General features: G+C 41.7%; 1 protein-coding gene across 4 annotated transcripts in view; it reads left to right on the top strand.

The window, feature by feature from the left end:
* CBLB (Cbl proto-oncogene B) overlaps positions 1 to 24,428 on the top strand; it is a 133,518-nt gene that overhangs the window by 68,552 nt on the left and 40,538 nt on the right. For all 4 annotated transcript variants that reach the window (XM_055801734.1, XM_055801735.1, XM_055801733.1 and 1 more), the window contains exons 5-9: positions 10,254 to 10,410; positions 14,570 to 14,691; positions 16,971 to 17,108; positions 18,670 to 18,757; positions 21,068 to 21,199. In XM_055801734.1, the coding sequence (XP_055657709.1) occupies positions 10,254 to 10,410; positions 14,570 to 14,691; positions 16,971 to 17,108; positions 18,670 to 18,757; positions 21,068 to 21,199 (637 nt within the window). The remainder of the gene's footprint in view (positions 1 to 10,253; positions 10,411 to 14,569; positions 14,692 to 16,970; positions 17,109 to 18,669; positions 18,758 to 21,067; positions 21,200 to 24,428) is intronic.

Here is a 24,428-nt window from a genome sequence, read left to right as displayed (position 1 = left end):
ACGGCACAGTACGTAGGCACTTGAGGTCTTGGCAGTAGGCTACTGTAACATATTAATAGGATTTTATCAGAACAAGGTTGGTAAGAAGCATTTTTTGACTGCGTCAGTCCCTCTGAACAACTTGGCTCTACCCTTGTCTTGTTCACACTTGACTTCTCTTTCCTGACTCATCCCCTGGAGCGCTGCTTTCAAACCCTTCCCAGGGCCCCAGAGCTCTTGCCGTGCCTTTTTTTTTTTTATGCTTTGTGGGGTTTTTTTCCCCGCTTATGTAAATTTCTTCATAAAATGCAACTTTAAATATGAACTCTCAGTACTAACCCTCTGACTTCCTACACTCCTCCTGGTGTGCACTTGCTTAGGGGTTGGGCTTTGTTTTCTTGGGGTTTTGGGGGCTTGGTTTTTGTTTTTCTGGTTAAAGCATCTGTGCACCAGAAATGCCTAGGAATCAAGGCGGTCTTGGGACGTACAGTTCATTCCATATGTAACCTTGGTCATCTAGTATAGCCTGCAAGTTCTTAGAGTTCTGTTGTGTCCGGTGCTTTACTTTCAGCTGAGGTAAAGAATTGCTGTTATTAGTGTTCCCAGCTCTTTTCTAATAAGCTGAAACTGTTTTAGTTACCGGCCTTCTAAGCCGTGAACGGTTGATCTGTGCTTGGCAGCCTTGCCATTACCTTGGGTTTAGTTAATTGTGCTTAAGTAACTAAAACGTGTAACAGCATGTACGTCAAATAAATAGATGAGAAAAAGGCGTATTTGGCATTATGTTCAACCTCTTCGTTAAACAAAATGCCTGAAGCTTTTTAAACATTAATTATTTTCTAATCCATTTAGAAATACACGGCAGGTATGCCTGCGAGCCACATCTTTTACAATGGGCCTGTTAGGACAAATTGGTTGGCAAATACGCTGGTATCGCTTCCCTGGAAGCAGAATCTACGTAAAGATTTGGGGTGTTGCAGTCAGCTGATGGAATCTGTTTTGCACTTGGCTGCCTGGAGATAATCCCCCGGGGCTGTGCGGCGGCTCTGGCCTGGGTGGGTGTGTGGTGCGGTGCGGGGAGCGGCGGTGTGGTGTGGTACGGCGTGGTACGGCGTGCTCCGGGCTGCCTTGGCGTGCTCCAGGCTCCTCGGTGTTCCGCGGGCAAGCCTGTGCTCCTCGCTTGATGGTGCAAAGCAGCCCTCAGCCCTTGCTCTGAGGTCACTGAGTAACGCTGCTCCAAGCTAGAGCGTAAATAAAAAGTAAGTTGTGCAGGATCTTGGCTTCTGAGGGGTAAAGTGTAGCATGAGACATCATTCTGACACGTTGTTTGATCCGATTGGAAGGAGGGAATTGGAAGTATTAGGTCAATTTGTAATTTTTTTTTCAGCATAATAATATCATAAAAATAATCTTCCTGTCTCTAAGCATAATTAATTGGAAGCTTTTATATAATCCGTTCTCTGCCTTGATTTCTTCTGGAAATGTTGTCATTTTTTTTCTTTTTTAATTTGAAATATTCTAAATGGCAAGAAAGCAGGTCAACAGCCATTTATGTTTTGAAGTCAACTCCTCGGCTTTCAGTTTTTGAAAATGTGACCCACACTTCCATTTACAAAAAGCAATATATTATAATTTACTGAGGAATAAAATCCAAGATACAATTTCCAAGAGTCCAGTTCATAGTTTAAAAAAAAACGTTAAAAATTTATAACTGACTTTTTTCACTGCTCTTCCCCAACGAATGGGGAACTTCTGATTTTGTTGGTTATGTTTGTCTGTCATCACACTTGTTGCAGAATTGTGCAGCTGTAACTAGGCTTGTTCAGCCTGTTATTAATAAGCATCATAGGATGCATTCATTCTGCTTGCGTTTAAAGCTAGCCAGGTGTACGTTCACTTGACTTCATCCTTCACATAAATTGCTAGGCTGTTTTAGGTCTGATGATGACACATCTAGCCGCCCTTTGAATTTCTATAGAGAACACAGCAGCAGAACTCAGCAAGCAATTTAAAGGGCTGCATCAGAGGAAGGTGCTGAAATAACTTTGCACCTTCTTGGCCCTCAAATACCTCCTCAACTTCTGCCTTTCTGGCGCACCTCTATAAAAACTTCTAGATGTGTCAGTAGCGAGCGGGGCCTGGATGGGGGAGAACGCTGTGGTGCTTGTGAGGACAGCAGGTACGTGGGTAACGGGATCCACCAGCCCTCGCGTAGGCAGGGGGTGCAGAAGCAGGGAGTAGTCAGAGCCTTTATGGTTGTGGGGTTTCCCAGGATCGCATGTTTCCAAGGAGGAGGGGGAAGCTTGGAAGGGATACGATGTTTGGAAAGAGACGCTAATGTGGGGGGTAGGAATGTATAGGGAAGGCTGATAAATCAGAGTGGGAAATAATGAGATTTTGATTATCTGGGTGGAAGGAGAATGTGGGCGATAGCTGCGTGATGAAGGAAGAAATGGAAACAGTGATTTCTCTGCAAGGGGAAAGAAGAATATTTATCCAGGTTAGGGGGTAGGTGAGGAGCTCGGCAGTGCCAAACAGAGGGCCCAGGATGGTTTCGATGTATTGACTTGGTCAAGGAAGCTGGCAGAGAAAAGCTGTCAGGGAGGTGAGGGAATAGGGAGAAGTTTGGATTTGCTTTGTGAAAACAAGTCAGGACTGGGTGAGAGTTTTCTGAAGGCTGAACGAGTGGAGCAGGCTTAGAACGGAGCTCTTCGGCTTATCCACAGGCTGCGAGGAGGACGAGAGCCTCCTAAAGAAAATAAAGGAGCTGGCTGAAAAATGAACAAAGGAATAAATTGACACAAGCTTTATTTATACCATGGTCAAGGTCAAGATTTTAGGTAAAGTTTGGTATCAAGAAAGAGCTGGGTAGCGTCAGAAGCAGGAAAGCAGTGAAATTGAGAAGGTGTGATTTTTTTAATTTGTACTGATTGCTAGAATGCAATTACTGGAGCAAGTGGTTTTAGTGGATTGAACCCATGGTTTACCACTGTAGTTGTGCTGGAGCAAGTGATAGTTAAACGTACAACGAAACGGTAATGTTAAATTGAACTGTGAAATTGTAAGGCATGCAATCAGCAGTTACATTCGCTTACAGATACTTCAGTAACCCCCAGTGGCTTGTAAATATGCATGTAAAACATAATCTGATAGCTTCTTCATTATCCACATTTTATCACTGTATAGTGCTTGATGTTAATTTTCCCCCGGTTCCTCGCTCACTTTAATAGCACCTTGCATCTTTTACAGGGTTTCTGTTCTGAGCAAAAATGGGCAAAATACCCCTGGCAGTGATCCTGAACTGAGCAGGAGAGTGGGCGAGGTGACCTAACAGATCTTTCCAGCCTCTGAATCTGAAAGCTGCAGTGAAGTCATGCAGGGTTTTGCAACTATTGAAATTTGTGATTTGTGGCACTCTCTGTGTTGCAGAATGAATCAGCAGTGAAATGTCAATGTTCTTAGATTTTCAGTTCTCCATAGTTCTGCCATTTATTTTAACTTTTAAGGTTTTATTCTTCATTGTGAAACCTTAAAAAATTGAAAGCATTTCTGTTAGTGTTGTCAGATAAATTGATTTCCCCCCACCTTTTAGTTTCTGAGGAATCAGAAATTCTTTGACTGCTAGGGTCAAGCACATTATTATTGTAATCTCTGATACTTCTTTTTCTTTTCTAGCCGAGGCCTGAAATGTATTTATTTTTAACTGGAATTTAGGGAAAAATGTAGGTATTGATTTCTCAGTATCACAGAATCATAGAATGGTTTGGGTCGGAAGGGACCTTAAAGCTCACCCAACCACCTGCCCTGGGCAGAGACCCCTTCCCCCGGCCCCGGCTGCTCCCAGCCCCGTCCAGCCTGGCCTTGGGCACTGCCAGGGATGGGGCACCCACAGCTGCTCCGGGCAGCCTGTGTCTCACCAACCTCACAGTAAAGAATTTCCTCCCAATATCTAATCTAAATCTCTCCTCCGTCAGCTTAAAGCCATCACCCCTTTCTTTATCACAACATGCCCTTCCAAAAAGTCCCTCCCCAGCTTTCCTGCCAGCCCCGTTGGGTGCTGGAAGCTGCTCTAAGGTCCCCCAGGAGCCTTCTCCAGGCTGAGCAACCCCAGCTCTCCCAGCCTGTCCCCACAGCAGGGGGGCTCCAGCCCCCTCAGCATCCTCGTGGCCTCCTCTGGACTCGCTCCAACAGGTCCGTGTCCTTTTATGTAGCAGTTAAGCAGGATATTTCAGATATTCTAAATTCTGAGTAGAAGTGGTTCTGCTGTGGTCAGTGCTTTTTGGTACAGGGTTGAACAGACATAGCCTCTGTGGCTCGGGTTCAGAGAAGCAGCAGTAAAACAAGCAGACCACAACGCAGGACTTGACAACATTCAGACAACTGTCAGAGTGAGACCTCAGATAAGCTAGGTTTTAAAACCTTGTTGATCCCCTGAATTTATTACTTGATTGCCTTTTCTTGCTACTGATAGTGACGGAGAGCCCTACTGTTGCCTGAACACTGAAAAGACATGTACTGGAGCGGTGGTGCTGGCCCGGGGTGCTTCGGATCTCAGTGCCAACTGGGGGTAAAGGGAAGCCAAAGATGAAGGGAGATGAAAGAGGAAGAGGCAGTGATCTGAGTGCCACAGCCTTCATCACCATCCAGACAGGTGTTTTGTCAACAGGAACTCATAAAGAGAAGGAAGTAAACATGGGATGGGGCTTTTAGAGGCCAGTTCCTCCCTCAGCTCATCAGCGGGGAGACAGGCTTACTGGTACCCTTGCTTACACACTTGAGCTGGAGGCAGCAGGGACTGTTCCCTGGGTGCTAGCAGACATCTAACTCGGGCTTTTTCATGCAAATGCAAGATAAACAAGCTTGAACAAGAAGATAGATGATACTGTAGAGAAGAGCTAGTAAATGGAAAGTTGCAAGATAAGATTAGAGACCAAAAAAGGACAAATGTCTTCACAGCTAGTCCGGGTGGCTAAGAATAAGGTAATAATTGCATGTACAAAGGATGGAGAAAACTAAGTTTAGTTGGGACACGAGGCTGTGAGATAGGCGAAGAGAATCTCAGTGGACAGGCAGGAAGAGGCAGTGTTTGAAGTATAAAAGGACATGCAAAAGCATGGATGTGTTTTGGATTTGTGGTTAGAGATCAGAGCTGGAAATACATAGATAGAAGGCACGTCTCTTCGGGGACACTTCAGGAAATGCAGGCTTCCTGCGTCCCTTAAGGGAGTGCTGACTTGCTATCTCCAGCCATGCCCAGATACGTGGTTTTGGAAGCAGATGTTTTTGCTGGTATACTTACCCTGTTTCATGAGACTCCTTTTTTTCTCTCTGTTACCTTCTCTTTTCTCATGTTAGATTAATCTATATTTGTTCTGCATGATGTCACTATTTAATGATTGTACTGGCATGATACGGCAGGATTCCTGTTCTCCCTTAGGACTGAGCTTCTCAAGCTTTCTGTGTGTCAGTTGTTTGCTCTGCAGTTTAGAAGCAATGAAAACATGTGGCCTCTCGCTTAAAACCGAAGCAGCAGCCTTAAGAAAATGTTCTGCGTTCAGTGATGATAAACCAAAATCCACATTGCGCACTGCAGGCTTGCAAAGAATGTTGTTTCTGATCTGGGTCAGTATTTGCTTGAATATTTTTGTGTTTCCTCTGGGTACAGTAATTCCCTTGTTATGTTTTCTGGTAGCATTTGAGAGAGTCTCTTGCAGACAAAACTGTTCACTGTAAGTTACACAGGTATGTGTTTACCTTCCTACACATACTTGTGGTCTGCTGTGGCTCAAATGGGAGCAGTGTCACTTGACTCCAGAATAGCTGAGTCTTTCTAGTTCTCCTGAAGTGCTGTACTCTGCGCACTCAGAAAATATTTGCTTCCTCCAGGTTTCTTTTAATGTCTTTTGCTTTTTAATAATGCAGCAACGTTCAGGGGGTTTAAGAAAATCCTTTGTACACATGATCAGGGCAGGAGGGAAGGGAGGACCTAAATTCCTCGAAAATCACATGCTGGTCACTAATCCTTCTTCTTTAGGCATATGGAGGTGGTGGGGGTGGTGTTTAAAACACTGTATTTGAGAGTATGGAGTGGCACGTCCTTTAAATGTGTGTCAATAATGGTAAAGAGATATCATCCTACGTAACATATTTTTTTTAAAGCTTGTACTTCAATCAGAATACTTTTGAATTCATCGTTCTCTAAATACGCTTATTAGTTTTAGTCTTGCAGAAGAAATGTGGAGAAGTAATGTCATTTTGAGAGCCTTGGCAGAGAAATGTTTTGCTTTAGGGTTTTTGACAGGGCTCTTAAATAAGAAGGCAACCCCAAGGTAAATGGCAAGCTACAGGTAGTTTTGATTTGAGAGAGAGAGAGAGATGTGTGCAGAAACCCTCCTCAGGGAAAGTTATTCATTCATTTGTTTCACTTTGTGCTTTCTTTGCTTTAATTAGTATGGACTTTTACTCTAATGATGAGGAAAGGCAGTACAGACATGTATGGATTAATAGTTTCCTAAAGGTTTGGCGAATAGGGATTAGGTTTTCCTTGGAAAAGATCCTCCATAACCCTTTTCCACTGTACAAGGTGTGCGTCTCAGCTTCCTTCATATTTTTGTTTCCATCTAAAATTATCTCTCCTGAAGATTTTGAGCTAATTGAAGGTCGTAATAAAGTAACATGTAGCACAGTAACAGTATGCACATGTAACATAGTCAGGTATGTTTGTATTACTTCCATGTCCTGTGTTTCCCCCCCAAGTGATATTGTAAAAGGAGCAACTGGTACCAAAGCCCTGGGTGTATCTGTGTATGATGCGTGTGTGGTGGAGCTCCTAACGCTGGGCATCAAACCCTTGAGGGCGGCAGAGCCACCCTGCAGTGCTGTCCTCTCATGGGAGGCGCTCCCCGGGACATTGTCCCTGCTGGAATCATGTGTGCTCCCCTACTGCAAGAGGTAGCTTACGGAGCTGCAATTAAACCCCTGAAATACGGAGGCACTGCACTTCCCCAGCCTAATTTTATAGAGAACTAATGTTACCAGGATGTCATGTTGTCTTTCTGGTGAGCTGTAGCAGAGGTGACTAACTCATCTCCTCCTAGACAAGTGTCCACAGGTCAGCCTAGTAGCACGAGGCATGTGCAGCCTCCCTCCAGCGCAGGGTATCATTACGGCGTGATGCAACAAATATTACAAGAACAAAGATCTCTGAAAATACTTATAGGAGATACCTTCTGTGGTTCAGGAGCAGAACACTGCAGGCAGGATTTCATTACATGCAGGATCCTATTTTTTCTTTCTATAAAGGCAATCTTTTTTTCGTGTTCAAATAGATATAGATGTATCTATATATCTATTTAAACAACAGTCTAAGCATGCTATTAACTAGGACAGTCCCAGTCTCTACTGTGGTTTGACTGGTCCTGTTCCCTTCCCACTGCCCCTCCCCAAGCAACTAAAATCACTATTTAGATTTGAATAATGAAAAGGTGGCCTCAAAAGCTGTATGTCCCCTAAACCAGAAGAAAACAACAGCGGTGAAATGTTAACTCAAACAGAAAGTTAACTCGCCAGCCAACTCTGAAAGGCTTTTTCACCCATTTGTGGCCGTGGGAAGCCACCTGCCTGGTCCCTCCGGGATCTCTGCCGGAGGAGGATGCTTCCCGGTGTGCCTGAGAGGTCCCAGATCTTGGTGCTGGAGGAGCAGGAGGAGGGATGCTGCAGAATCCTTCACCCTCTGAAGACTCTGCATCACCCTCATTTTGAGTGAGTGCCTGCTGCCTGCAAGGTATCAGAAGAGTGCAGCGACGAGAGAGAGAGGTTGGAGGAGAAACGATCCCTGCCTGGTGCTGTTTCTAAGTGTTCGGGAATGATAGCTGTGTAAAAGCAGCTGCTGAGAAATAGGAGTGAATGTGTTTCAACAACCAGTTCTCACCTTACGAATATGGAAGGTAGAAGAACTATTCCACAGAGCTGCAGAAAACCAAATATCTACTCAATTTAGTGAATTTTAAATTAGGACCACCACTTTTTTGGACACTTCTTCTCAGAGAAGTCCCACAAAATAACTGTAATGTTGTTCCATTATCTATGCACTCATTTCCCATCACTTTGTTTCTGTCTTAGCCAAAGTACTAGCCAACAGATCTCTAAAACCACATTCTCCTGAAGACTTTTTGTTTGGTTGGTGGGGTTGTGGGGGTGTAGGGCATTAGTCAAGAGAGAGCGAGAGATCCTACTTATCAATCACATCTAATGAGTAAGTTTTCATGAGACTGTCTCAGGTGAGGCTTGAAAAAGCAGTTCTTACGGTGTAGTGTGACTATAATAATTCATGGTAGAGTGTTGGGTTTTATTTAAGGGTTATTGTCTTAACCCTTCAAAAAAAATGCAGAACAACAAAACAAACAAAACCCTCAAACAACCCCTACCACCCCCCAAAAAAACCAAAACAAGCAAACAAAAAAACCCCCCAAACTTTTCTAACCCCGTTTCAGTGTGATCGGGGTGTTATAGCCATTTAGGGTGGTTTACAAAGAGAATCAGAAAACATTTCAGAGCCACAGTTACAGGAACTAAATAAGCAGTAGGCACTTGAACTAAGACAACTTTAAGACCACAAAAGCGCTGATGTTTTCCAGCTTTGTTCTCTGAACTTAGTGCAATGTTTCATTCTCTCTCTACCATAATCAAATTTTGATGTGCATTCTTTCTTAAAAGGCATCTGATGTGGTATCTCTCTTCAGCTCTTTGTGGTTTCCTGTTTTTCATACGCAGATGAAAGTATCTGCTGAGATCTATTGAACTTCGCATTTTATCATTTATGACTTTCTCAATATAAGCCTCCAAGTAACAAGTAGATTTCTTTGCACTTACAAATCTAGCCAATGCCTGATACAGTAGAATTACAGGAGCGTGTCTTTAGTGTTGTACTTCAAATTCCTACTTGTTTCAATTTAGGTCAACTGCATAATATTTGTTTTGCAGGACCAACTTCATACAGCTGGTCTCCACACACACACACACACACACCCCCCCCAGTACTGTACTAGCAAGTAGTAAACATTTCTGTATAAGAAAATAATTAGAAAACCTGGAATAAAATATTTTGACTCATAAAAAAATAAGGCAATATGATCTAGTAAAAATTGCAAGAAATATTGGTGAGTTTGAGACACGTGTCTGATAATTTTAACAGTTATTATCAAAATATTACTGTGAATGTGTGAGAACTTGTGAAGTCCTGAAAATAGTTACATATTAGTTATATTTTGGTTAATTAAAACATTTTTAAAATAGCATATAATCTGCTGTCAGTGTCAGGAGAAATTTTAAGAGAAGGTGTTAACGGTTTTGCAAAACTTGGGTGAGACCTTAATGGCATGACAAGAAGAACTGCTATTAATGAACAATTTATCATGGTTTTAAGAGCGATAAAATAGAGTACTTCCAAGGGATCAGCCTTGGGTTGATTCCGAATACAAGCACTTGGTTGGCAAAATAACTAACCTGCGGTTTCTCTGACTGTGCAAATAGAAACTGAATTTGGCAGAACACGGCTTTGTATTGGAGAGGGTAACTTTAATTTCCTTCTATTCTGATTTCCCACCTTTTCCCACATTCACTACTGTCTGCAAAGACTCCCTGTCCTGCAAGAATGTGTGAAGGTGAAGATCTGAGAAGATGTGTCTTCTCATACTCGTCTAACTGCCATGGGCTGTGTTGGACCAGTGTCAGCGGGATCTGGTCGATTGCTATCATATTACTTGACCGGCGTTTATGAGCTTTAGCTATAAAAAATGTCATCACAGCAGATATACTACATTAATGCTTATCATTCTGAGAAGGGAGGCTGTGAAGAAAGGGGTTCCTCGCCCAGCCCAGAGGCGGCCCTTTACGCTCCCCTTGGGAGGGTGTGAGGGCGCTTGCTACGCCTGCTTGGTAGGGTATTTCGGTTTCTGCAGTGTTCTTTTTGTTGTCCTCCTAAGGAAGCCTGAATATTTATAATTTTAAATTTTAAATAAATAAATGACACTTTGATTAACCATATTTAAAGGAAGGCAAACCATTCTTTCATTTTCTTAAGCTGCTTTAAGAAAACTTGATTGTTGAGGGGTTTTTTTGGTTGTTTGTTGTTTCGTTGGTTTGGGATTTTTTTGCCTGTAGAGAAACCAAATTAAGATTCCACTTCTTTCAAAGTCCATTTCTGGTGTCTAAATAAGGTATCAAATCTTAAGTATGTGGTTTTATTAAATTTATTACTTCTAACCCTCTCACAGAACTATAGTGCCATGGAAAGTGTTCAGGCAGTGCCTTCATGAAGTTCATCAGATAAGCTCTGGTTTGGAAGCCATGGCTCTTAAATCTACTATTGACCTGACCTGCAATGACTACATTTCAATTTTTGAGTTTGATATCTTCACTAGATTATTTCAGGTAAGAAAACTGTAGATGCTTGTGTGAATGAGTGAACCTTAGTGCCCTGAGGCAAGTACCTGTGGCTCAAGGAACCAGGTTATTTGGAAAAACTGAAAAAACTGAAACACTGCAATTCAGAAATGAATTGTGCATGGTTTTTTTAGTCCCTCAGAGATGTTTGGGCATCAGTACCATCTGAAAAACTGGAAACATCCAGCAACGCCTGCTACATTTCAGCACATGATTAGTGCAATCACAATATCTTTGTGTTTGCTGCTTAATTTACTTTTCACTATTCTTAAATGCATTCCTAGAACTGCAGGCCTTCAGGTACTTGCCTAAGTTTTACTTGTGTTTTTATTGTGCTTTTGTATGTGTATATACTTACTTGAAGTGTTTCTACAAACACATAAAGGAAGTTTCATATGACTGAGGTTTTTAGGCTAAATGTAGGCCAGACTTTTCTTGATGAATATATTTTTGCCATTAGTGCTCTGTTCTTTATTTACAATAAGGGACTGTCTTTGGGAATAGAGTTAATTATATTACTGTAAATAAGTAGTATTTATCTGGAATAAGCTTGTACATATGTTACATGCCTATGTTGACATTGTGTCCCTTCTACAGAATACTCTTGAATATTTTAGTCAATACAGAAGGCTGTGCTGGTTTGCATCCATATCAGATGTATTGACTCTGAATTTGTTACTTTGGGTATTTCTTTTGTATATAGGAACATTTAAGGTGTACAGACATTTATTTGATCACTTACTTTCTTTACCCTGTACAGTGACAAACTGGTGCCACAGCCTTGAGCTGCACTGGGGGGGGGGGGGGGGGGGGGGGGGGCGTAGATTGGGTATGAGGAAAAAATTCTTCACTGGAGAAGGCTATCGAGCACTTAGGGGCATGGTTTCAAGGGAGACTTGGCAACGATAAGCTAATGGTTAGACTCGACCACCTTAAAGGTCTTTTTCAACCTAACTGATTCTATGATTGTGCTTTTTCCCGTTGGAGGTACGTTCAAAATACCAATTTTGTGTCAAAGCCTGGGCCGTGTGTTTGGTCTCTTTTCCATGATAATCTCTGTTTAGCTTTCTTGGGTTTGCTGCTATGGGAAAGTGTGCCATTACAAAATTGATACTAAGATTTGGCATGAGATGATTAAAGTTTTTAGTTTACGGAGTTTTGATTTTGATCATCTCCATTCTGAGTCAAAACTGTATCACAGTTGAAAATGTTACAGTGTAAGTGATCTGTATAACTTAACCACAGACACTGGTCAGTTACTAAAATGTGCACAGGTCGTGGAGGTGTGAACAGAACTTTGGGGGTTCTCTTTGCTGAAGTGATAAACTAGAGAATATAGATCACTGCATTATGCTGCTTTAGCAAAATCCCCCTGCCCTTTGTCCTTTGTGTGGAGCTCGATGGGATCAAGCATTCCTGTCCGAACGTTGCTGCCTTGGGACCAGTTTCTACTCTGCCAAAAGTTTCTCCCTTTTGCTCAGTGTTTGGCTAACGAATACGGTGTTCAGGTTAGTAACCGGGCACAATCTTGATCTCAGACTTGACTGTAAAATATCTGAGGCCTGTTGGCTGCAGCGTACATGCCTATGAAATGCATTTATTTAAAGTTTCTTTCTGTAGGATTTTTCCCCCTAAACATTTTGCTTACCAATAACAGCAGGGTTCGGGTTTGTGGTTTTGTTGTTGTTTTGTTTGTTTGGTTTTTTTAATCTGTACATCAAGTGTAAGATTAAATGAGAAGTCACTGATCTGAGAAGTAAGTTTGTTCCAACCCTATGTGGGCTCCTATAGATTGCATTAGTATCAGGACAGAAGCCTCAAATGAGATTTATTTTCCTTTTTCTGTGAGCTGATGAGTATCTATTTGCATTAGTTTCTTTGTGAGGCTGTAGCCGGTTTGATTCATTACAGAGCCTGGTGCTGGAGAAGGGGGATCAGCAGTACCGATATGGGTAAGGTGAGCAGGCTGGTTAGGATTAACTTTTAATTTAACTGAGAACAAGAAGGAGAATTTTTGCCGAACAGATTACCAGCGGGTGCGATAGCCGCATAACTGTTGAAGTGAACTCGCCCTGAACTCGCCCTGAGAACCTCTCCCAGAGGTTACATTTTACTTCTCTAGTTTTTAAATGGCTTCTGTAATGATGTGTGTGTACGCCCACGGAGAGAAAATCCCAATTGCTTAAGTAATCAAAGCACTGTTTTGCCAACTGCGGGTTGTGTTACAGATAAGCTACCTTTAAAGTGATGCAGAAAGCAAGACTAGTTTTTACGGAGATCCTGTGAAAGGGGAGTTGCTCCCCCTGCCTCCCCACGGCATGCAGGCACAGCTGTGGGTGCTGTGTTCCCTGGCCAGGGATGAAGTGAGCAGGGCAGAAGGTGTAGATGCTTGGAAGGAAAGGGACTCCATTCTGTCACTGGTAACATCTTCAGTTATCCTTTTATGCACAAATATTTCCATAGAAGAGAAAGTGTACAGATATTTTCCCATTTGACATTTCTGCTTTTGTAATTTATATAAATTTATATATATATACAAATGTGTGCGTGTATATATATATACATTGAAAACTCTGTGTTTGTGTGCACAAGGCAAGATATGAGTCCTTGCGCTTTGATTTTTTCGGTCATGCAGTCCCATCATTTTCTAGATTCAGCAGTAGTGTGACACTCTGTAGAGAGTCCAGGCATGTGGGGAAGACGTTGCCCACTGTCAACCTAGGAGCCTGACGGTTGTGATTAACCAAGGAATTTGCATGCTACTTGAATTTATTTCATAATGTACTGTAGCGAGCCTTTATATCCCGCAGTTCAACAAAACATCAAAGCACTGAGCGTTGGATCATCCTTTGATTTACGTGCATGCACTGGAGTGACACGGCAGGAGAAGGAACGTTGTGTTTTTGGGAGGGAAGCGTCAGTGTTGCTGTGGTGAAAGGGGAAGAGTCAACTCCTTCAAACTCCCTTTTTTCTCTGGAGCAACCACAGTGTTTCGTGTGGTGAAGCCTTCTGGCATCCACTGCTGGTGAGGGCGCAGAGGAGCTGGCAGGGTGCAGTGATGCGTTTAGGATTGTGATTTCTTTTTCCCCTTTTCTACAAATTTGAACATGTGAAGTTTCTCGTGGACTCTGTGCTGAAATGTGTCTGATTTGAAGAGGTAATAATTGTAAAACGGGTGTTCACCCATGTTTAAGCAGTGGTTAGGGTTTGCCTGGGAAATGAATCGTAACCTCAAGCAGCAGCGTTGGGATGCGCTGCCCAAGTATGTCACGCGGGCATTTGCCGCGTGCCTTGCCAGCCCTTGGAAGCCCTTGTCAAGGGGATTTGCAGGGCACACGAGAACACCAGCCTCTTCACTCCTGTTGCTTTACTTCACCTCCCTTGATCTTTTGACAAATACACAAAAAAAAAAAATCTCCAAACCATTCAGAGGCAGGTTTTTGTGTCTCCGAATGCTGGCAATGAACACTTAATATATTTGTATGAATCCACTACTTCAGACCCATCCTTCATGTACAGAAAGGGCTGTCCTGTATCCTTCGCAGAGGTGGTGTATTGGGCGTGTGTCGCTGAGTTTTCGGGAACATTTGCTATTCAGGTCAGCAAGGACTGTGGTGAAGTACAGTCAATATTTGTATTGTTTGCTGGTTGTAATACCATTATGCTAACTGAAGAAATCACGAAGTAGAGAATAAGAAAAGAAATGACAGCTGAAATTAGTGGCTTTGTTAGGCTTCATTTGTTAATGTTACTTATCATTACCTATGGAAGTGCCCCAGGACCTCTCAAGAATAGGCTTAACTGTGTGTTGATTAAGCCATCATGGAGCCGTGCTCTCCAGGTTCTAACTAAACACGAAGTTTAATACATTAGCTACAAATAGGCGATTCTGTAAATTCAGGTTCTTCAGAATCTTTATCTAAAAATTTATACTTGATGTTCTTGGAGTAATCCCTTTGAAGGAAACCTGGGAGCGAATCAGGGTGTGTAGGATGGTCTTTTGTACTGTTTAGACCTTAACCACAAGTTCTTGTTTTTCAGCTGAAGCTAAACCACGGTAGGTCTCCCTGACAAATTGGCTTGAGTTTCATTAGAAACATGTAACTACCTGGCTGCATCTGTTTAATTGTTTGTCTTCGGTTTTCAGCCGTGGGGTTCAATCTTAAGGAATTGGAACTTCTTAGCTGTGACGCACCCTGGCTATATGGCATTCCTGACGTACGATGAAGTGAAGGCGAGGCTGCAGAAATACAGCACTAAGCCTGGGAGGTGAGAAGCTGCGCTGATCATTGCTTCCCAAATAAACTTGCTCTCTCAGAAGCTACATAATTTACTCTAGGTTCATACTTCTGTACTGTGTGATACTCAATGCTCACTGCAAAATGGAAGGAGTGAATCTTTGGCTTTTTCTTTTTGGTAACAGAGTGAATCAGAGCCATAGTACATTTGGGGGTTTTATACTTGTGATTTTATTGGTATCAAAAGGTATTTTTAAAAACAGCTTTTACTACTAAAGCTCTGAACTCCACAGTCAAAAAACACTGACCTTTTACATTTTAAGACATAGGAATTTTGTAAACACAATCTGGTTTTTATGCCATAATTCTCCTACAGTGCTATGTAGCAAAAAAATACTGTATTATCACAAGAAAGTCTAAGTGAGTACAAATAAACAGGAAAAAAATTGAAATTACATTGCTTTTCCTTTCTTCTTCTGAATTAGGTACAATAAGCAATGTGTTCTGGAAAAGCATACTTGAAAATATAAATTGCTTTTCAAAATTTGCATTAAATTGCTGCTCAACAGTAAAGTAAAAATAATCTTAACATTTTCCATGGTAGCACACCTAATTATGAATTTAGTCAGTGCTTATGTGTTCCTTTTATGTTCATACATTTTTTTCCTTTGCCAGTAATGATTGTGTATCCCATAATCTGCACCTGGAAAAGGAATCTGTCAGATTAAATATCATGGCATGTAGAGTTTTTTAATAATTTCTGTGTAGTGCTATGCATACTGAATTATTCAAAAGGAACTTTTACTATTTGTGCCACTTCTGCTGTCCTGGAGGAACATCCCTGTCAGTTAGGAAGCTCTTTCCCCCTGATGTCTCCTTGTCTAACTTTGCTCTGGGGTCACATGTGTACGTAGGTAAAAGTATGTCATTTTGAAACTTGTTAGAGAAGTCTAGCAACAGTTATACCCGTATTCTGTACTTAGTTTCTTTTGATTTTTAGCAAACAGTATGTTGTTAAGTTGCCTGCCTGGTCCAGTCCATATATACAAGAATCTGTTTTTTCCAGCAGAGTAACATTGAACTGCAGCAGTCGGATAACAAGGTTGATTTTGAGAGTGGTTGCTATACTTGCTGTTTTCTCTATTATTAATTCTGATTCTGTGATTCTAAAAAAGAAGTAATAGAGGAATTATCCAAAGCTGCCTCTATGTTCCATGTAAATAGAGAGTTAGTTTTAAGATAACTTTCTATTGCACACCAGAAAATTACTTTCTGAGTCACTTAGGTGAAATGCTGAGTATGAAAGAGGAGATACGAAGTGAAATTGGTTCTTTAATCTAAAACATCCTGGAAATCACCAGATTCTGTTGAAATGAGTAGTTACTACTTCAGTGTAAGGTTGGCCCCACTGAAGGTTTTAAGAGCCATGCCAAACTTCAGGGATGCTAATATTTCTCATTTTAAACAGTTTGGAAGGAAATAAACTATAGATGTGTGATTAAGAAAAGCTGCTCTATAATACAAAATCGAGTTTGTGGTATTTCACTGTGGGATGCTTCTCTGAGTGAGGTTTTTGCATATGAGATGGTGTCTGACATGAAAAGGACCAGAGTTTGTAGAAAAACTAAACATGCCTGATACCGTTGTCTATAATTTTCCTTTTCCTCCTGCTGTGCTCCCTGCCTACCTCCTGTATGCTCCCAGCTATCACCTGCAGCACACAGAAGTATTTAAGTTTAAGTCCAGTTGGCTTGGTATTATCTGGTATTTTCTGAAGAAGTGATATTTCTTCTGTCCTGTGCACCACCTCGGGTGCCCACAGACTGGTGTTGCTAGTAAAGGGGGGTTTATTATTTGTCGTTCACATTTCTGTTGCATCTAAAGATGTTTTATGTTTCCCCTTCCATTCATTCAGGTTATTAGCCTTTATATGCACCTAAAATGTATGTTGTAGCTATGGACACTTGACAATACAATATGCTGTTCTTGAGCAAGTTTTTGGGCATGTCTAAATGTACATGTTGGGGCTGCCCACAGGGAATGCGCAGCTTTGAGAACTAACAAGCAAGCAAATGAGAAGCTGGGGGTAGGGTGCTACTGGTACCTTATTTCTGCCCATGAGGAACTGGCAGCGTAAAAGATGCAGGTTTATTTAAGGTTGTACAAAGAACACGTGGCAGAATTAGGCATCTGACCCAAATCTTCAGAGACCTGACGCAGTGCCTTTACCAGAGGCCATCCTTGCGCTCTGCGCTGGTTTCGCGGGACTGTGATTAACGGTGACTTTTTATTCATCCTGTCTTTCTCAAGCTACATTTTCAGGCTGAGTTGCACTCGGCTGGGACAGTGGGCCATCGGGTATGTGACCGGCGATGGGAACATATTGCAGACCATACCTCACAACAAGCCCCTCTTTCAAGCTCTGATTGATGGCAGCCGGGAAGGATTGTAAGTGCAAATTCCTACAGGCACCATATGTACAAAATCCCGATTTCCTTGTTCTTCTAATGCTTGGGTGGGTAGCTATTAAAGATCTTTAAAAAACAGAGAATCTGGATGTGGTGTTAACATTCCTTTGGAGTTTAAGGACCATCCCTTTTATCCATTTGAAAAACACCTGTTTCCAGGTAATTCCATTAACCAAAATTAATGAAAGTTAACCAAAGCTATATCTCATAGCAGATAAATTCCAGGAGAAAATAAAACTGGGCAGCTGTGACATTGATTCCTCCCCACCCCACCTAGTAAAAGTCCCAAATGCACTTAAGCTTATTGAACAATTACTGCTGGCAGTTACTCATGGGTCTAACTCTGGACAATTATTTGAAAGCTATGTAATTGCTTTTTTATTTATTGTGCGGCCTGAACATTCTCCAGGTTCTAATAGTTTACTGACAAGATTTATAATTATAAGAGAATCTAAGTTTGTAGGGAGTAGTAGTACAGTTTTACTAGGCTGGCTAGTTTTGGTGTCAGAACCTTTTCACTGGGATAAGTGTTTTGATATATCCACATGATCATGATGGTGAGGGGGGGTAGAGGGAAAGGAAAATTGATTAATCCTCAAAAAAGGATTGAGAAACCCTTTACAATCTTGCAGTTTTTCTCCATCCTGCACAGTGCAGTAATTATTTTTTCCCCCAGGTATGATGATTTCATACATGTAGTAACAAGCACCCTTATAATGGTGGTGTTTCAGGCAAAAACTGAGCAAAAAACCCCTAGAGCTGAGAATATTTAATGCAGAGTTAAGATTTTGTACCCTATGTAAATACAGTTTACTCACAGCGTGACAACATCCTGACTTTCAAGAAACTCTTTCCATGTTAGAGGTAATATAAATCTGAATATAGAACACCTTAGGGTCTCTAATGTCATTTAATCTATTATTAATTTCCCACAGGATCGAAATGCCCCCGTTGGTTCTTGCTTAAAGTCTAGTCTGCATCTTCGTTTCTGGGTGTAGATTCTTGTCATAAATTACACAGATTTATGTATGTCGTAATATACACAGATATAATATTATGAGACATATATATAAAATTGCATATATCATAATACACAACGATACACACAAAAGTTCATAACTTTCTGTTCTGCTCCGTTGCTTGCAGTAGCCTATAGAGTCACCGAGCGTGATGCTCGCAGTGGGGAGATCACTAGGAGCACAAGCAAGTATAAGCTCGCTGTGAAATGAAGATGTAAAATAATATTCTGTTGAGCTACCTCCAGAAGGTTATCTGCTAATCAAAGCTCAGATGCACTCCGGTGGTAGCTGTGCATGCGATATCAAAATCCTTCCTGGGCTTTTATAAATAGGCTTGAGCATGTGTCAGGATGGGCATGTAGCGTTCAGTTGCGCCCAGGAAATAAGTTGCCTGAGGAAAGACGGTGCATTTTAGTTAATGTCTACTGGAACTTACTCTGCCCCTTTGAAATTTCAGTGGTATTGTTCAGCTAATAAAGCTCAAGAAATGTGGGTATTTATAACAATCTTCTTGTGATGCAGCTATCTGTTCCCAGACGGGCGAAGTTATAATCCCGATTTGACAGGATTATGTGAACCCACGCCACACGATCACATAAAAGTCACACAGGTATGTTGCAGAATCTGTCAGCTGTGTCTTAATTTCCACTTCCCTCAGTATCTCATCTAGCAGTGATAATAAGTTTATATTAAAATGCGAGAAAGAAATTCATAGGAGTGAAAATATGTTGTTGATAGAAGGGCTTAGATGAAGAACAGGATAATAATCGTTTGAACTCTAGCACTGGTTGTGACGCAGATGGCATGGCTTGGAAAATTTTGTTTATTCTAAGCCTCTTCCAAGTGAGAAATGTTATTTCTAATAACAGTTATTAAAGATTTTTCTGATATTTATGTTACAGGTTTCTGTAGCTTGGTGTTTCCTTGCTAATAGCAGATGGGAATACAGAAATGAAATCAAGATCAAATGATAATTTTGAAGCCTGAATAGGAATGGTACCGTTCGTTCACAGGTCCAGGAGGAAAAGCGTAGTTCATATATCACAAAGATACCAGTTCCAGGGTCTCTCTCCTTTCTTCTTTGTCTATTGTGCAAATTAAAAGAAAGATCAGAGAAAAGCAACAGAAATAATTAAGCGCCTAAAGGGAGTCACTTTGCAAAGAAAATTAGAATATGTAGATGTGTTTGTCTTGTTAAGTGATGATGTGATAAACCAGTGTTGCAGGTGTTTGATACTCAAGTAACAGGAATTAGCCACCACAGGACAAACGCTTGATTAAAAATGTAGCTGAAATGAAGGTTCAGGTATACTGTGTAGAGCATTTTTCCTGACAGAAGCATCTGGAAGTCTTGAAAGTCAAGAAGAGGCACCAGACCAGGTCCCAGCCATGCTGTTGCAGGTGGGCTCCCGTTTCTGCCGAGCAGAGTGGGTGACCCGAACCTGCCGCAGTTTTGGGTGCTCCATGCGCTCCATCCCCAGAGGTGCTGTAGAAGAGAAGTATCCGTTACCGTCACTGGTATTGTCAGGAATGCCGTTGTGAAAATACCTGTTTCCTAAGTAAGAGAATGACTAAAAACAATTACCTGAAGAAAGCCTTGAGCCCTTCCACCTCTCTGACTTCCCTCTTCCCCCTCCAGTCTTAAAATAGCAACGAGAGAGTAATGCAGAGGCGTTAGCTAATTGTGCTGCACGGAACACTTTTCTATCCCCGTATCCTTAACTTTTCCCCAAGGAAAGGAAAAGCAGCTTAGCCAGTCTGAGTGTTTACCTTGTTCCTCACAGACCAGTTGTGGTGTATTCTGAATTCGCTGACTGAACCCAGTTGCTTCTGAACTGGGAGCTGTGAGGGCACCCTTAGTGCTAGTGGTAATTCAATGGATTCTGAACTGTGTGAACGCTGCCTTAAATAATACGTAACTGCAGGAGTTTAAAGCTGTCACTAGAGCTGCTTGAACTAAGAAAAGATGGTGTAAAGTGGCTGCAGGGCTGGGCTGCTGCGGATGGAGTCTTTGCAAGAGCTCCACTAAAGATGCAGAAGCATCTTTAGTACGTACTGACCACAGCTGCAGATATGAGCTGTCTTTTTTCTTTTCTCTCAGGTTTAGCCTTCTCTCCCCTCCCTTTACTCACCAGTAGCTACTTACTTTCCTGTGCCCTGGATTCTACTTATTTTAAGCTTTGAAAACAAACAAAAAGCTTGATTTTGACACAAATGCATTTGATTCCTAGTTCCCCAACAATACCTAATTCTAGAAAACTATTCTGGACTCAAGTTTTATCTGTTACTCCTTCTGAAGGTGTTTTTATACCTTTGTGTCAGTTCTGTAAGGACAGTAAGCCCGGGCTGCTGGGTGCGTGGCTCGCCGTGCCACCCTGGGGAGCGTTCTTGCCTTGACAAGGGTTGTTTGCTTCTGCTGACCATCCTGCCGCACTGCATCATTGCTGCGTCGAAAGCCCTCTTGCTTGTCAGTTTTCAACCCGGTAACCTCTGTTAGTCCCAAACTCATGCCTAGCAAGGGAAACGCCCATTTTTTTTCCCCCGCTCATCACTTAATTTCTCACTTAGAGCTGTGTTCTTTATCTTTCTCTTAACTGAGACCAGGATGTATGCCTTGTATAGCAGTTACACGTGAGAAGACTTTGGAAAAGCTAATAGGCACAGATATTTTAAGCTTTTTTGGTAGCAGCTATTGTAGTATATCATGGGCTTGAAGAAGCAAAAAAAAAAAGTAAGGTGTTTCAGTAATCTTAGTGTGGCTTTTAAATACATCAGTAGGAGTACTTCCCTTCACTACTAAGTAAAGCCAGTTGGAAAACCAGGGACTTGGAGGAAATGTTGGTTGCTACTGGTGCTTAAAGATATACCCTGTGTACAAATCTCAGTAAAGAAATAACCACTTCACTCTCTTTTGTTACAGGAGCAGTACGAATTGTACTGTGAAATGGGCTCCACTTTTCAGCTGTGTAAAATCTGTGCCGAGAATGACAAGGACGTGAAGATAGAGCCTTGTGGACACCTCATGTGTACGTCGTGTCTGACAGCGTGGCAGGTACTGTCGGAGCTCAGCTGGTGCGGAAGGGGGTGGGTTTCTCTGTTACATCCCTGTTTACAGTGCGGGTATATGTTTACTCCTCCAGTTACTTACAGTTACTCAGTAAGATGGTTCAGGGACATACATACATATTTAAAATTATAAACATTTTCATTTTTTGGACCAAGATCTGGGTCAGGAAGCTCCAAGAATCATTAAAATCTGACTTGTAGGCTTGCCGAGGCCACTTACTGACTGCTGCAAAGTGGCAGCTCTTCCCTGAGCGCAGGATCTACGCGGCTGGCGAAAGCTGGCGCCTGGTGCCCGGCCAGCCTGCCTGGGCGCTTCGTGGTGCCATCAAAAGGCACGGAGGGGACAGCTGGGGGCTGGGAGCGGGTGACGGAGAAGGCAACGTTTTGTAAGGAGATGGGATGTCTTTGGGAGGAGGATTCAATCAGTTCTTCAAGTCATGAAACAGCCTATGGAAAAGCACGCTTAGGATGCTTGTGCTTCATGTTAACAGCATGCAAAGCACTAGATGACCTAGCTTTACGTTGGGGTTGTTGGGGTGAGAGGTTGAATGGAGAGGAAACCCTGATCTCTCAATGTCATTTACAGAAGATTCTGAAACCCACACGAGACCCTCTGGTGACACAGGTCGGTGTGTTTTGTCCAGCTTGTTCATGGACATTCCCATCTGTGGGGGAGGGGGGGCTGGTGCCTTTAGTTCAGCGCAGGCCACAAGCATTGGGCTTAAGAATTAAAGGCAGAGGCCATTCCTCGTTACAGCTTCAGACTCTCCCCTGACGGGTGCTCCTGGGACTGCTCTGCCTCCTTCCCCTGCCCCTGTCCTTTTCTGTGGGGAGGAGTAAGGGCCATCCCGTTCGCATATGGTCCACCATTACGCACCAGTCCTTGGTTACAGGTGAGGCGAGAAGAGTAGAAAGAATCCATAACTCTAGTCCATTTTTGACCTGGGTTTAAATGAGTTAATTCAGTTAATGTGTTTTCATTGTCATATTTGAGATATGACATACAGGACTAAAGTTTTTTCTTTTCAGATTCCTAATTAAGAAATCATCACTGGCAGGACAACACGATTTATCAGAAGTATCATTTGAGTTTTTCTTCCCTTAGCAATAAAGCTTGCTGACAAGGGAGTGTTCTCAGTGTCTGACTTTGTGTTCTTCCTGAAATTTGAGTTTGCTGCTCCAAACACACATCTTTCAAATTGTCCGCAGATCAGAAATTCTGAGAAAATTCCATTTTAGACATACCTGAATAAGAATATTTGTCTCAGTACTAAGCAGCTGCTGAGCTGGAACAGTATTTCTCATCTCAGGAGTACCCTTCCTCTGTTCTTACCAGTTTCGTTCTGAATGACAAACATAGAGATGTAACTATGTTAAGCTTTCACTTAAAAAAAAATCTGAAATTCTGAGGTCTGTAGCTTTTTGGGCTTTTTTTGGTGGGTTTTTCTTTGCTTAGCTGAAAGGACTAAGCAAAAAGACTGAAATCTTTGTACCTTTGGTTGCTGGGTGTCTCACAGCATGGTAGCAGCATTTTCTAGTCTTGTGCCAGTGATGTGCTCCAGTTCTGGAGACTTCAGAAGCTAAGGTGGTCAGTGCTTTGGCCAGTGGTAGGGGTTCAGGAAGAGGACAACAGAGTATTGTAGGCTCAGAGAACTGGTGTGTTTGAAAGCATCAAGCTTCATCAGAACATTGCAACCAGCTGTAATCAGCCAGGTACATTTTGGACTTCATTACAATTTTAACTTTTGTATAATTAGCGAGGCAATGAGGAAATATTGCACCGTAACAGCATCAGCTGTTGCAAGCTCCTGGTGGGCTAGTGTCTAATTGGAAGCATAATGGCTCATTAGGTGTGCCTCAAGAGGTCCAAGACAGATGTTTTCACTAAGCAGAAAAAAAATGAGTAAGTAACATCAGACCTGCACAGAATGCTAAGGGTGGTTTGGAGTTGTTCACCTTTTTGGAGATCAGCCTCTCAAATAAGACTTACTTTAGCTGTGTCCTTTTTGTGTTATGCAACAGGAGTAAAATATCATTTTCTTCCACAGAAATCTATTCTTGTCTAAAAATACGACACGTCTGGACTTGATTCTAAAATCATATGGGCATATATGCTGCACTGTGAGGTTCACAATAGCTATCCTCTCAGTGTTGTAAATAACCCTTCTGTGGGCATGGACAAACATGTATTCATACAGACATCTCGGATCTCTGCTTTAATTCCCCAGCTGGTACCATACAGTTGATTACAAGTGTCTGCTGTATATACACACCATATGTATATATACATATGTATATTGGTTCCCCAGTATATTTTGGTGAACTTAGTGCTTCTGAAAAGAGAGGAAGGAAGCTGCTAGCGCAGAACTAGCTGATAACACAGATATGATAAGGCCTTGAAAATGAAGAGTTCTGTGCCTTGTCTGTAAGGCTGTTTTTAGAAAATGAAACTGTAAAGAGTTGCATGCGTAAGGGAGGATTTATGTTCTACAACAGTGACTACTTCAGTAGGTCCATATAATTTGCAGGCACTCTTAGACATAGTAAGTGATGTTTAGTAGTCCTTTGTAATTAGGATGCAAGGCTGCTAGAAGTAGGTTACATATAAAAATCCAGTACTAACCATGCAGATAGGCATGACTTGTCAGGAGACATCCTTTATAGATATCTGCCCTTGGGATACGGTTCTTCTGCAGACTGTAAAATCATCTGTCAATTTAGTAAGACTGGCAAGTGTCAAGATAAAAATAATCCTGGAAAAAAATTTAAATCTTCTCCTTAGAAATCAAAAAGCTGTGCTTGCTTAATGGTATTTCAGGATAGGTAGGTTTAGAATTGATTTTGGGGTTTGTGTCATTTTAGCTTTCTGTCTGCCTGACTGCAAATATGGCACAATGTGATTTCTCAATTCAGATTGAGTTATCTTGATCTCTCAAAAAGCTTCAGGGCTCTTTTGGGTACGGTTTTCCTTTTTTTTTTTTTTTAAATAAAAATAAAAATCAACTCTGCATTGTGTCTCTTGATGGAAAAAATTCTTTATAAGTGCTTGAAAGACTTCTCTCCAATTTTTTTTTTTGTTCATTACTAGCCTGAAATCTACTTTAAAGGCTTTTTGGTTACTTCTGACAAGGAAAAAAGTATTTCTGAAATTAGTAAAAGGAATGAAAATACGGCTACTTGAAAATCATTTAACACATTGTACTGCTTAGAAGTTA

This window comes from Falco peregrinus, chromosome 4 (assembly GCF_023634155.1).
Source record: "Falco peregrinus isolate bFalPer1 chromosome 4, bFalPer1.pri, whole genome shotgun sequence".
NCBI classification, from domain to species: Eukaryota; Metazoa; Chordata; class Aves; order Falconiformes; family Falconidae; genus Falco; species Falco peregrinus.
Note: the sequence above shows the minus strand (reverse complement) of the source record. Positions and strands in the feature narration are given on the sequence as shown.